The 12,553-nt window shown below is 42.0% G+C and overlaps 1 protein-coding gene across 3 annotated transcripts in view; it reads right to left on the reverse strand.

The window, feature by feature from the left end:
- TAMM41 (TAM41 mitochondrial translocator assembly and maintenance homolog) overlaps positions 1 to 12,553 on the reverse strand; it is a 48,865-nt gene that overhangs the window by 9,984 nt on the left and 26,328 nt on the right. For 2 of the 3 annotated variants that reach the window (XM_047097284.1, XM_047097285.1), the window contains exons 5-7: positions 12,158 to 12,303; positions 2,471 to 2,636; positions 1,148 to 1,210 (exon numbers count right to left, since the gene is read on the reverse strand). In XM_047097284.1, coding sequence (XP_046953240.1) covers positions 1,148 to 1,210; positions 2,471 to 2,636; positions 12,158 to 12,303 — 375 coding nt within the window. The remainder of the gene's footprint in view (positions 1 to 1,147; positions 1,211 to 2,470; positions 2,637 to 12,157; positions 12,304 to 12,553) is intronic. The other variant, XM_047097286.1, reaches the window with a different exon arrangement.

The raw sequence follows: 12,553 nt of genomic DNA on the forward strand, positions 1-12,553 counted from the left end.
GAGAACTTAAAGCAACAATAAAAGAACATTTTCTTATATTCTTTTTTTCTGAGTTTCCAAAATGAAAGGGCAATGAGTACCCAGTAAAATAGATAAAAACAGATTCATTATCAAAGTATATCCCTGAGAAATGTTACAGCCCTGGGGCAAGAGAAGACCTAATCGGCTTCCAGAAAGAACACACATGAAGGACTGAGAAGCAGGATGGCGTTGGGCCTCGATAGCACTCCTCAAGTGGGAAGACAATTGGAATAATAATATTGAAATTCTTTAAAAAATGATTTCTATCTCTCTCCAGCCTAAGTGTCAATTCCATGTGAGGGTAAGCTAAAGATATTTCGAGTTGTATACAGTCTCCAGAGTTGCCTCCTTGCATCCTTTCTTAGGAAATGACTGGATGGCGTGCTTCCCCAAAATGAGAGTGGGCACCGCAAAAACAAAAGGCACAAGAGTCAGGAGACGGGATCCCTCTTGCAAGACATGGGAGATGATCTACGTGGGAAAAGACAGTGGTGCAGGGAAAGCAAAGCGTATGATGTGGCTCACCTATGAATCACAATAGCAGAGTCATATGCTGTAAACTCAGGCAACTGACTTCGTCGAAGCAACTACCTTAGGACCAAGGGATGGGAGTGGTGAGTGTGTGGGGCAGGGTGGGTGCGAGAGCCAAATTCTAACCTGCCAGAGCGAGCAGTCAACAGATGATGCCTGGAACTGAAACGGAGGGAGGCAGCAGCATGCACCCACTACAGAGAAAACGGGCAGGGCAGACAAAGCACCCACTACGGGTCTCTGGAGAGGGGCAGTGGGGGGAAGGGCAAGGTACTGCCGCTTTTGCAACAATATGCACAGGCAACTTTCAGAAATCCAAAAGCCAGGGGACAAGCTGTATATGAGGAGTTGTTCAGAGAACTGAGAGGGGAGCAAGGCTTCCAACATCACCTCCCATGGTTTGACTTCTCTAGACCAGATGACAGTTCCGTTTTGTCTGTCTGTACGCCATTGCTATGTCCTAGTTCATGCCCATCAAAATTTAGCACTTCAGAAGTACTTGCAGGATACAGATAAAGCTTTATGTTTTAATCAGGAGTGCTGAGGTCACTCAATCCAGGAGGCACATCAAGCATAGATTTTCCAAAGTTCTTACCGGCAGTGAAAATGCCTTTGGTGCTCTGTTTCATACTAGAAGGTCTCACAATTGCTGAAAGCCCTGTGAGAAAAAACCAACAAGGAGGCCAAAAAAGCCAGATGTTAGTCATCTTAACACTTTTAAAACCTAAAACTAAATGTTCTTTCCAGTTATCCAATAAAATGAGCAAATCCATCTCTGTCCTGGTGTCACAGAACGACAGTGGGAAGGGTATCAGGATTGAGGGCCAGAAGCCCGGAGCCGCCGGCCATGTCACCAACTTGTGAGCACAAGCAAACGCCTGGTCCCCTCTGGGCCTGGTCCTCCTCACCTTTATTAATAGGGGTGGATTAAGTCACCCTCAGAGGTCATTTTATGACTTTAAATCTGCTTAAGGCTGCTGGTTCTCAACCCCAAGATTTGAAATGACTTAAAAGAAAAACCCCAAAGTTTCTGCCTAGGAGAAGAGCTTTCATTCTGAAAACATATACAGGACTCCTGCGACCAGAATCATGTTAAAGTGGGAAAGAACAAACAATATGCCTCCTCACTCATCTTCAGAATAGGTACATGGTAACCTGAATGCATGCTCTGACAGCCTGGGGCAGGTCCCCGAGAGAGTACGTGGGTCTGCCCACTGGAGTTAACGCTCAGTACCGTCATGGTCAAGAGCATCTAGCGCAGGAGCCCGCATCCTTGAGGAGCTCATAAAATATGTACTCAGTAAAACAGGAAAATATGGTATGTGGGGGAGGGAGTTGTTTTCAATCGTAACTATTTCTTTACTGACTGCCTTTCTACATTATCTTTAACACCTCTAAAAGGAAGTGGGTCTCCGAAGATAAGATTTTGGGTAAACATGAGGAAGGCCCTGGGGATAATATGTGGAACATATTACTGGCCACGTCAGAGGGAATCTAGTGAACACACAGAGACACATCGAAGGGGAGTTGGCTGATGAAAGCTGTATTCCTGATGTTACAAAAGCACTAAAAATGTCACCAGTCTCCTTCCTTCTCAGACCACCGTGAAGAACACAGAGGAGTCTTTGGAATAACTTCTAGAAGTTATGCTCTTGGAACCAAAACAAACATTGTTTCCCCCTTTGACAGTGATTTAGGACCCAGGAATCTGAAAACAGAAGTACTTACGCCACCCTACTTCAAACAAATGACAATTTAGATTTGGAAAAACCCCAGATTGTTAGTGCTTTCTTCTTCCCTGGGACAATCTGTCTCTTGATCTCAATTAAGCAAAAAAGAATAAAGAATATGTCTCCGTCACAAAGTTTGCTTTTTACCCACGGCCAGCACTTCCTCAACGTCAAATTCATAAACATACCTTGTCGCACCACCTCTCCACAGTCTGGATCATGAGCAACTTGTAATAAAGTTTCTTCCACATCTCTGTTTTTTCCAGGAGGGTCCATAACATGATTTATTTGTTGCTGTAAGGTTTTGGGCAATGTCATTAGCTGAGTGAATTGTCCTTCTGGGCTTTTATCTATCTAAGAAAAAAAAAAGATAATATCTATGGTAAGTTCTTTGAATTCTATAAAGATTCAAGGACATATGGCTTTCAAGTCACACAAACATACATGAACCCATACCCTGGGCGGCATACTAAGGAGAGTTACTCCTTTTCTGAAACTGAATGCCTAAGAGTTCAGATCCTATGTTCCTTCAAAAAAGCCACTTCTTTTCCTATCATAGTCCATTTTTACATGAGAAAAGAATAGAAGCCTCTTTCAAGGATCAATTTCTCACTCTCAGTTTTAAAATTTCTATTTGTCTTAAATTCAGCAGTTAAAGGAAGTGAGGCTACAGTTAACATTCACTGAGGTTCAGCAAATCCAGGCACTCAAACTCTCTCTCCATTTTAAACAGAGGGGCAGGGCGCTGAGTGACACATCCAGGATTATACAGCCAGTAGGAGAGAGGGGTGCTCTAACCTCATGTCTCCTGCCTTCTGGGCCTTTGACTTACCATGCTGTGTTTCATAAGCTGTAGGAATAAATTGATGACAAGGACTAAGTTTATTCACTTTTAATCTCTCGGCACACAGGAGGTAGTCAAAAAACATTGGTTGAATAAAGGAATGTATACCTGCATCAATAAAACTTAGTTGTCATTATTTCTTACCTAGGATTAGGTAAGAAATAGAAACCAGTGTTTTCTATTCCCAAGAATTCTAAATACATCAAGTTGAAAGACAAATACAGAAACAAAACATACAAAACTATGCATCAGACTTTACTTTGAATCAAAAGTTAGCCACAGAGCCGAGGCCACACCTTGCTTCCCTAACTCCAGTTTAATATACTTTGCTCCATGGAACTAAGTTTTTACAAAATCATGTAAACATTGACTGCCTGCCAAGGTGAGAACCAGTAACCCTGCCCTCAACAGCTCATCCATTATTTTCCAGGTAAGAATCTATCTTGTATTCTTTCAACAAATGTTTAGGTTTTAACTTTGACTAAGAGAACAATAAGAAAAAAATTAGACAAATGTATTCAATTTTAGATTCAGATTTTCCAGATATGACTAACATCTTAACAATTAGAATTCACTCATTCTACCACCTTTTTTCATTCCACAAGCATTTATTGAGTATTAATGCCTGGATTTTCTAGTTTTCTATAAAATTAATGCAAATAAGAAGAAAATACTATTATCTTGTGGCTCCAGTAAAAGTAAAGGTTTTTTTTTTAACCTGAATATTTCATATTCATCATTAAGATGGTTCTAAATTCACAGGAGTTGACCACTGTTTAGCTTTGCTTAGACAAAGGACAAAAAATGTGGACACTTTTGTAGATTTGCTAGAAATAACATTTATGGACTCATATTTTGGGGCTAAGAATTGAGATTAGCCAAAAAGACCTTATATTTCTGTAAGGGTTTATCTATGAAACTTTCAGGAATTTCAGAGATGCCAAATGGCTTCAGTAATATGAGGAATTAAAAAATAGTATTTGCAGGGCATCTGGGTGGCTCAGTCGGTTAAACATCTGACTTGGGCCCAGGTCATGATCTCGTGGTTCAATCCCACATCAGGCTCTGTGCTGACAACTCAGAGCCTGGAGCCTTCCTTTGGATTCTGTGTCTCCCTCTCTCTCTGCCCCTCCCTGGCTCACATGCGCTCTTTCTCTCTTGCTCTCTGTCAAAAATAAATAAAAACTTTTTTTTAATTAAAAAAAAAAAGTATTTGCTACTGCTTTCTCTTGAGGAAAAGAATGCACTGGAATTTTTGCTTATAGGCATGTGTCAAGAGACAAAATATTAGGTGACATGTTCAAATAAATTGCTAAATTCTGTGTAATTATCTTTACTCTTTGATTCTCCATTAAAACATGGTAGTGAAAGCATTAAGCTAAATTGTGAGAGTCAAACTGCATTTTAAAAACATATATGGAAAAGACCACATACTGTATGTTTCCATTTATGTGAAGTGTCCAGAACAGACAAATCCATAGAAGCAGAAAACAGATTAGGGGTTGCCTGTGGGGAATGGGAGCTAGGGACTGCTAACAAGGATGTTTTTGGACTGATGGAAATGTTGTCAAATTAGATTGTAGTGACAGTTGCACAACTCTGTAAATATACTAAAAACCACTGAATTTTATGGTATGTGAATTACATCTCAATACAACTGACATTTTAAAAAAGCAGATGAGCTAAAGAGCCAAGGTACTCATTCCACTAGCTGCTGGGAAAATCGGCTGGATCCCTCTCTTACAGTCTCTCTCAGACTTATCCTCAACCAAAGGGAGCTTATTGGATCCCAAGATGAGAAGATGAAGGGGTACCACTGGCCTCTCTTCCCCAAGCTAGGATAACTAGGAAGGGCCATCTAGCTCTACAGCGCCACCACAGGATCAGATGAGGGCTTGCTTCAGATCCACTCAATTCCCATCCTACCAATAGGTACCAGGAATGGTCCTAAAAAGCATATTCCATGATGGCATTCTGGAGTTGTCATAATATGGAAGCGAGCGGAAGCCTCTGAAGCTGCCGTTTTTACCTCTTATCCAACAGAGTAACTAAAAAAACCCAACACATTTCAGGAGGAAAGGCAGAGATTAATGCCATCTGTAAACCTAAAGATGCAGGGGTGTGATGTTTAATTTTGTGTCACTTGGCTAGGCTATAGTGCTCAGTTGCTTGGTCCAACATAATTAACATTTAAGTCAGTAGACTCTGAGTAAAGCAGATTACACTCTAGAATGCAGGTGGGCCTCATCTAATCAAAGGCCTATAAGAAGAAAGACTCAAGTCTCCTGAGGAAGAAGGAATTCTGCCTCCAGATAGCCCTCAGACTTAAAACTACTCTTCCCGGGTCTCCAGCCTGCTGGCTCTTCCCTGTAAATTTCAAACTTGACAGACCCCACAATTTAATTCCTTAAAATCTCAATCTCTCTCTCTCTCTCTACACACACACACACACACACACACACACACACACACACAGACTGGCTCTGTTTCTTTGGAGAACCCTATTGGTCTCCATCATATTTCCATTAAGTCTGGCCCTTACAAAAGCCAAATGGGTTCTGGAAAATTATAGTAGACTACCACAACTCAACCAAGTAGAAGTCCCTGTTACATCTCCTGTAGATGTGGTAAGTCTGCTAGAGCAAGTCAACAGAACTGCAGGTATCTGGATGGGGCCAAGACCTGGGGAATGCATTCTTTTCCATTCTTACTGGGCAGTTGGATCAGAAGCAGCTCACATTCATGAGACAGACAACAGTATCTCTTATGGTTTGCTTCAGGGCTATGTTAACTCTCCCATCCTCTGTCATAAGATAGCCCAAGAAAACCAGACTATTTGGACATTCTGTATAATCTCATGCTGGTCCACTACATCAATGGTATGTTGCTACTGTTACCTGATAAACAACAAGGGGTAAGCACACTGGAATCCTTGATAGATAGACATACTCCAGAGGGTAGAAGTTTCAGGAGCCTACCACATCAGTAGTTTAAACACATCAGTGTTTAGGCGTTGAGTGGTGTGAAGCATGCTGGGACATCCTCCCCAAAGTTAAGATCAGTTTCTTGCATCTCGCACCTCTCACTGCTAAGATTGAAGCATGATGCCTGGTAGGCCCTCCAGGTTTTGGAGGCAGCATATTCCACACTTGGGTGTCATGCTCAGACCCATTTACCAAGTGATATAAAAGGATGTCAGGTTGGTGAGGCTCAGAGCAGAAAAGAGCTCTACGAAAGATCCAGGCAGCAGTGCAAGCGGCCCCACCCCTTGGGCCACACAACCCTGTAAACTCTATAGTATGAAGTGTATCTTCAGTATAAAAAGAAGCCACAGGAAGCTTGTGGTAGGCTCCCTTGAGGAGATCATAATGTGGACTGCTAGGGTTCTGGGGCAAGGCCTTGCCATATGCAGTGAAGAATCATACACCATTTGAAATCAGCTCCTAGATCCAAGAGATGGAGAGATGGAGCTCCTAACCATGGGTCACCAAGTCACCATGCATCAAGAACTGCCCATCACGAGCTGGAACCTCCTGTATCCATCAAGTCTTAAGGTCAGGCAGGCTCAACAGTATTGCACTGAGGATGAAAGGGCTATACTAGCATTGGACAGAAGTAAGGCCAGAAGTAGTGAGCTCCACAAACAGGAAGCCTAGGCCCCCATAATATCTACTGTGCACTGGCACAACTGTGTACAGCTGTACAACGTAGAGTACAGCACAGTTGTTCCAGTGCATACCGTTCTACTTTCCCATTGGGTCATGCATATGGCTACAGGGAGGTTCCCTTGTGATTGGATTTGGGGGGAAGATAAGGGATGAGCTTGCTTCATGGAGGATTTGACTTGGCATGTACAAACTAAAAATGATGCATTACAGCCTCACTCAGGGATGGCCCTGAAAGACATTAAGGGAAAATCTTCCCAAATGGGTATGCTTCAGGGAGTGTACCTGGTCATGCACATAACATGGAAAAGTGGGCCCAGGTAAGAATATACAAAGACTCATGGGGACCAAAGCATGGTTCGTTGGTTGGTTGCACCTAAAAGGAAAAAGATTGGAAGACTGAAGACAAAAAACTGGGAAGAAGAGGCATGTGGATGGACCTACTGGAGGTGGGCACAAGGTGTGAGGATCTTTGTATTGTATGTTAATGTCCAGCATGAGCATCCTTCACAAAAGAACCAACAATAACCAAAAGAAAAACTCAGCCAGTTGATTCAACAGCCTTTGTCATCCCAGTGCTGGCATCTGGCTTCTCGAAAGAGTAGCCATGGTGATGGGGATAGAGGCTCTGCCTAGGCCTAAGGCTGACTTAGCTACTGCTGCTTTGGAAACTCTATCCTGACAGCAACAGAAGCCAACACTGAGATCCTGAAAATAGGACCATCTCTTGAGAATAACCAGCCACTTGGTGGAGGCTGACTACATTGAACCCCTTCCACATGGGAAGGGGCAGCAATTCATCTCCGCAGGAAATAACACATATATTGAGTATGGGTTTGCCTTTCCTGCCCGCAGGACCTAGCCAGCACCATTCCAGGGCTTACAGAATACTTGCTTCCCCAACATGGTTGTGCTGTGTAACATCACTTAGGGGACCCACTTTAGAGCACAAGAGGTACACAGATGTAGCAATGGCACAGGACCATGGCTCCACTCTTCCTACCAAACACTGCACCAAGGCTGCCAGACTCATAGAGCAGTTCTCAAAAAGGGGAAACTTGGGGCCCACATCACAAAGAATCATCCAGCCTAAAATGCCAATAGTGCTGCCGGTAAAAAATGCTATGGCCGAACAATGAAGAACAGCTGAGGCAGCAGCTTGGAGACGATACTCTGTGAGCATGCGGGGTGCAGTGCACATCCTAAAGCAATGCCCGCTATCTAGTACTATGTTCTCAACTGATGGAATACATAGGTCTGGGAACCAAGGCGTGTAACAGACGGCCTTGCCTACCAACATTCCCAGTGACCCACTTGGGAAATGTGCACTTCCCATCTCCATAACTTTAGGACTTTAAACTTGAAGCTAGGACTGCCACCTACTGCCTTCAGATCCCATGCCAGCAGACACTGAAAGGAGTCACCATACTGGCAGAAGTAACAGATCCTCATCATCAGGGGTAGGGCTGCTGGCACAATCTCTCAGCATCGCTTGCCCAATGTTGGTGGTAGATGGAAAGGGCAGCAACCATAGCCTGAGATGGGCACGGTAACCGGGTCTCAGGCCCCTCAGGGATGAAGGTCTGGGCCACCAGGTTGAGCCCAGCACAAATGCCAGATGAGGGTGAGGGGAATTTAGAATAGGTAGTAACTGACGGAGCAGGTGGGTGTCAGTTACAGCTTCAGACCAGATGCAGCCTGGGAACTGTAGTTCATCTTACCCCCTTAAGTTTCCCCAGGCGAAGAGAACAATGAGAACTTAGATTATGCAGACTTTCACAGGCCATAGTGAGGAACTTGGAAACGTTTATATTCACAGTCAAAGAAAATTCCCAGCCCTTTCCCCTTGCTCAGTTTCCCAAAAGTTTCCTGAAAGTTGGCAGGTAGGCATGTTATCCTTCCTGATCCCGAATCAGGGAGTAGATGATGTCCCTTTAGATAAATCCTACAGATACCAATACTTGGGGTCCTCTAATGAAACAGCCAGGTCCCTCTTGCCCCATAATCCTGCAATGAAGCCCATAGCTGACGAGCCCTGTCCATCACAAAGAACTTCCAGTCTGCATTTTCAGAGAGTGCCTCTCTTTTTAAAAACAGGACACAAAGGATATCCAAACATTTGAGGAAAGCTTCTAACAGCAGACAAGGGTGAATCAAATGAAAAAGGTATCTAAGAGAAACAGAGACAATGTAGGGACAAAGACAGAACTTCAAAAATTATAATAAAGACTACTAAAGGGCTGAGGAAAGCTAATGCATTTGTAAAACAAGAACAGGATGCTATAAGAAAAAAAGAACATTCAGAGGAAATTAAAAATTCAATAGAAGTGCTACAAGATCAATTTGAAAAATCCTTCTGGAAAGCAGAACAAAATCCCCAAAGAAACAGGAAAGAGGAAAGAGAAACAAAAAAGATCAAACCAGGCGGTCTGACAACCAGTTAACAGAAATTCCAGGAAGAACAAAGTAAGAAAATGGGTATGAAGAAAATTATTATAGAAATAATAAAATTTCCTAGAACTGGAGCTCATGAATTTCCAGATGAAAAGGTTCATGAAATGCCAGAATAATAGCGAAAAACACATATATAAAGACAAACCATCATGAAATTTAAGAACATTAGAAAAAAGGAAAAGATCCTAAACACTGTCCAAGAGCTAAAAAGGTCACATCTAAAGGACAGGCAATCTGAATGTCATTGGACTTTTTTTTTAAGTTTATTGATCTATTTTTGAGAGAGAGAGAAAGAGAGAGAAAAAAATGTGCATGAACAGGAGAGGGGCAGAGAGACAGGGAGAGAGAGAATCACGATGCAGGGCTTGATCCCAAGAACTGTGAGATCACGACATGAGCTAAAACCAAGAGTTGGACACTTAACCAACTTAGCCACCCAGGCACCCCTGCCGCTGGACTTTTTAACACAACACTCAGAAACTAGAAGAAGTGAAGCTACGACTTAAAAAGTCTACGGGAAAATTATTTCCAACCTAGAATGTGATATGTACCCCATCAGTCAGTGCAAGGGTAGAATTTTCAGATGTACATAGTCTCAAAAAATTTACCTTCCTCGCAACCGATGTTAGAGAGGTACTAGAAGGTACAATTCACCAAAATTAAAGTGTTACCATGAAAGAGGAAGATAAAAGATGCAGAAAATAAAAAATTACCAAAGAAGAGAGGCAGAAAAAATCCCCAGGGTGATAATGAAAAGATGTTCCAGGAGAAGAGCTGTGCAGCAAGCCTAGAAAACAACCAGTCCAGAAAAGACAGGGTACGCAGGGCTCCAGGAAGAAATGTCCCCAAGAAAAACAAGAAACGGAAAATGTGTGATGTTTGTCTATAAGGGGAGAAGCTATAAAGATTTATAAGAGGGTATGAATTAGTGATAGGTACACAGAAAACCAAGCAAATGAAGAAAATGAGACAATTATTAACTCCAAGAAAAACAAATTTGTTCAGGAAAGGAAGTTTCATAGTAGTATACCTCAGCAATGAAGAAAAATAAGTTCTCATAATAAATACTGAATATTAACCTAACCAAAAATTATGAAATAACTATATGTGAAGCAAGAGGAAGTGAGGTGGCAAGGGAAGTGTGGGGCAGTGGGGGTGCGTACGCACATGCGTGAGTGCACGTTGATGGGAGTGGCATAAGAGTAAAAAAATCCTCTTCTTTCATAGACAGGTGACAAAAATGCAGCATAAAAGAGGGGAAAGCAAGAAATAACAGTCAAATCATATTGTTTAGAGACATGGAGGTAAACATCGGGCCTTCTAGCGAGAGGGTAGCCCTCACCTCTGGGAAGCAGCACTGAGGAGTAGGAAAGTGCACAGGAGGGAACCGCTACTTTTCGTTATAAACTGTGAGGTACCACTTGGTTTTTAAACCACGTGAATGTTGGGTGCCTGGGTGGCTCAGTCAGTTAAGTATCCACTCTTGGTTTCGGCTCAGGTCATGATCGCGGTTCATGAGCTTGAGCCCTGCATCAGGCTCTGTGCTGCTAGTGCAGAGTCTGCTTGGGATTCTTTCTCTCCCTCTCTCTCAAAATAAATAAGTAGACTTAAAAAAAAAAAAAAAACATATGCATGCATTATGTTGACAAAAGTAAAAATTAAAAAAAAAAACCTTATTAGGTGTCCCTTTTATTTGGAAGAGGATGAGCATTAAAAAAGTAAAATACAGGGTGGGGGGCAGTGCCTGGGTGGCTCAGTAGGTTAAGCATCCAACCGACTCAGGTCATCATCTCAGCTTTGAGAGGTCTAGTCGGGTTCTGTGCTGACAGTTCAGACCCCGGAGCCTGCTTCGGATTCTGTGTCTCCTCCTCTGTCTGCCCCTCCCATGCTCATGCTCTATCTTTCCTTGTCTCTCAATAATAAATAAATGTTAAAAAATTTTTTTAAAAAAAAAGTAAAATGCAGGGGTGCCTGGGTGGTTCAGTCGTTGAGCTTCTGACTTTGGCTCACATCATGATCTCACTTTCGTGGGTTTGAGCCCTGCATCGGGCTCTTTGCTGACATCTCAAAGCCTGAACCCTGCTTGGGATTCTGAGTCTCCCTCTCTCTCTGCCCCTTCCCTGCTTGTGCTCTGTCCCTCTCTGTCTCTTAAAAAAAAAAAAAGGTAAAATACAGTGTTCTTTATGCTAAACATAAAATAAAAACCTGTGTTTTTTATAGTTTAAAAAAAACCCTTAAATCCAAATCACTTTCCTCAAAGGAAAAGTTCTTTAACACTTATTTTCAAATACTTAATAATATAATTTTTAAAGATACTCTGAAAGTTTTATTTGATATTTCAAAAGGAAAGTTCCAAGACATAATAAACATAACAACTGGGGAAAAAATAAGCATCAGAATAATATGTGTAAGTAAGAGTCCATTTATATAAAACAAAACCAAAGACCAAACTTCTTCATACAGGTGTATATGTACAAATAAATACAAAAATGCACACAAAAGATCTGGGAGAATATATGCCAAACTGTCAGTAAGGTTACATCTGGGGACACAAATGGGATTGGGGACGAAAAGAAGGTAAATCTGAGAGTTTATTTTCACTCATTTTTGATTGGTAATTAGTATGCATAATAAGAATTTCAAATGGCAAAAAAAGATAAGCGTGGTGAAGACAGGTCCCTCTCCCATGTCAGCCCTGGTTCCTCTCCCCAAAGGTGGCCTCTTATTACTAGTCTCTTGTGTTACTTTTTAGCATTATTCCAAATACACAGAAGAGTATGTTTCCATATGAAACTTACTTTTTAAACTGCAAATGTTATCACACTAGTCATACTGTTCTAACCCTTACTTCTTCCTCTTAAAATAGCTCTTGCCTTAGGAATAATGTAAATTATTTCCCACACACAGTTTACCTCCAGTCTGCCTTGCTGGATTTTATACACCACTTGGGGATTCTCCTGCAGTATGCTGCCATAGAGCTCACGAAAGTGGGCTATGTTGGGCTTCACAATATTCAACACTTTTGTCTTATCCTCTCCAACCACCATCCGAAAGTCGCCTGGTTAAAACAAATGGAAAAACAAATTTTTCCTTGAGAGTCCACATCCTAATCTATAAACTACAGCCCCAAATTCATCCTGCACTAGCTCAAGATAGCAGCATCCCACATTCAAAACATTTGCTTTTCCTCTTTGAAGCCGTGAATACATTACCCAAGGAATGCGGATGCTTGTTAGGGGAAAAGAGAACCTCCAAATCATAAAGCCCTTTATGCTGGTTACCTAAGCACAAAAGGTAATCACCATTGA

The sequence above is a fragment of the Lynx rufus genome, unplaced genomic scaffold (genome assembly GCF_022079265.1).
Source record: "Lynx rufus isolate CCGP_SWC_20201006 ecotype Redwood Valley unplaced genomic scaffold, mLynRuf1.p SCAF_4, whole genome shotgun sequence".
Taxonomy (NCBI): Eukaryota; Metazoa; Chordata; class Mammalia; order Carnivora; family Felidae; genus Lynx; species Lynx rufus.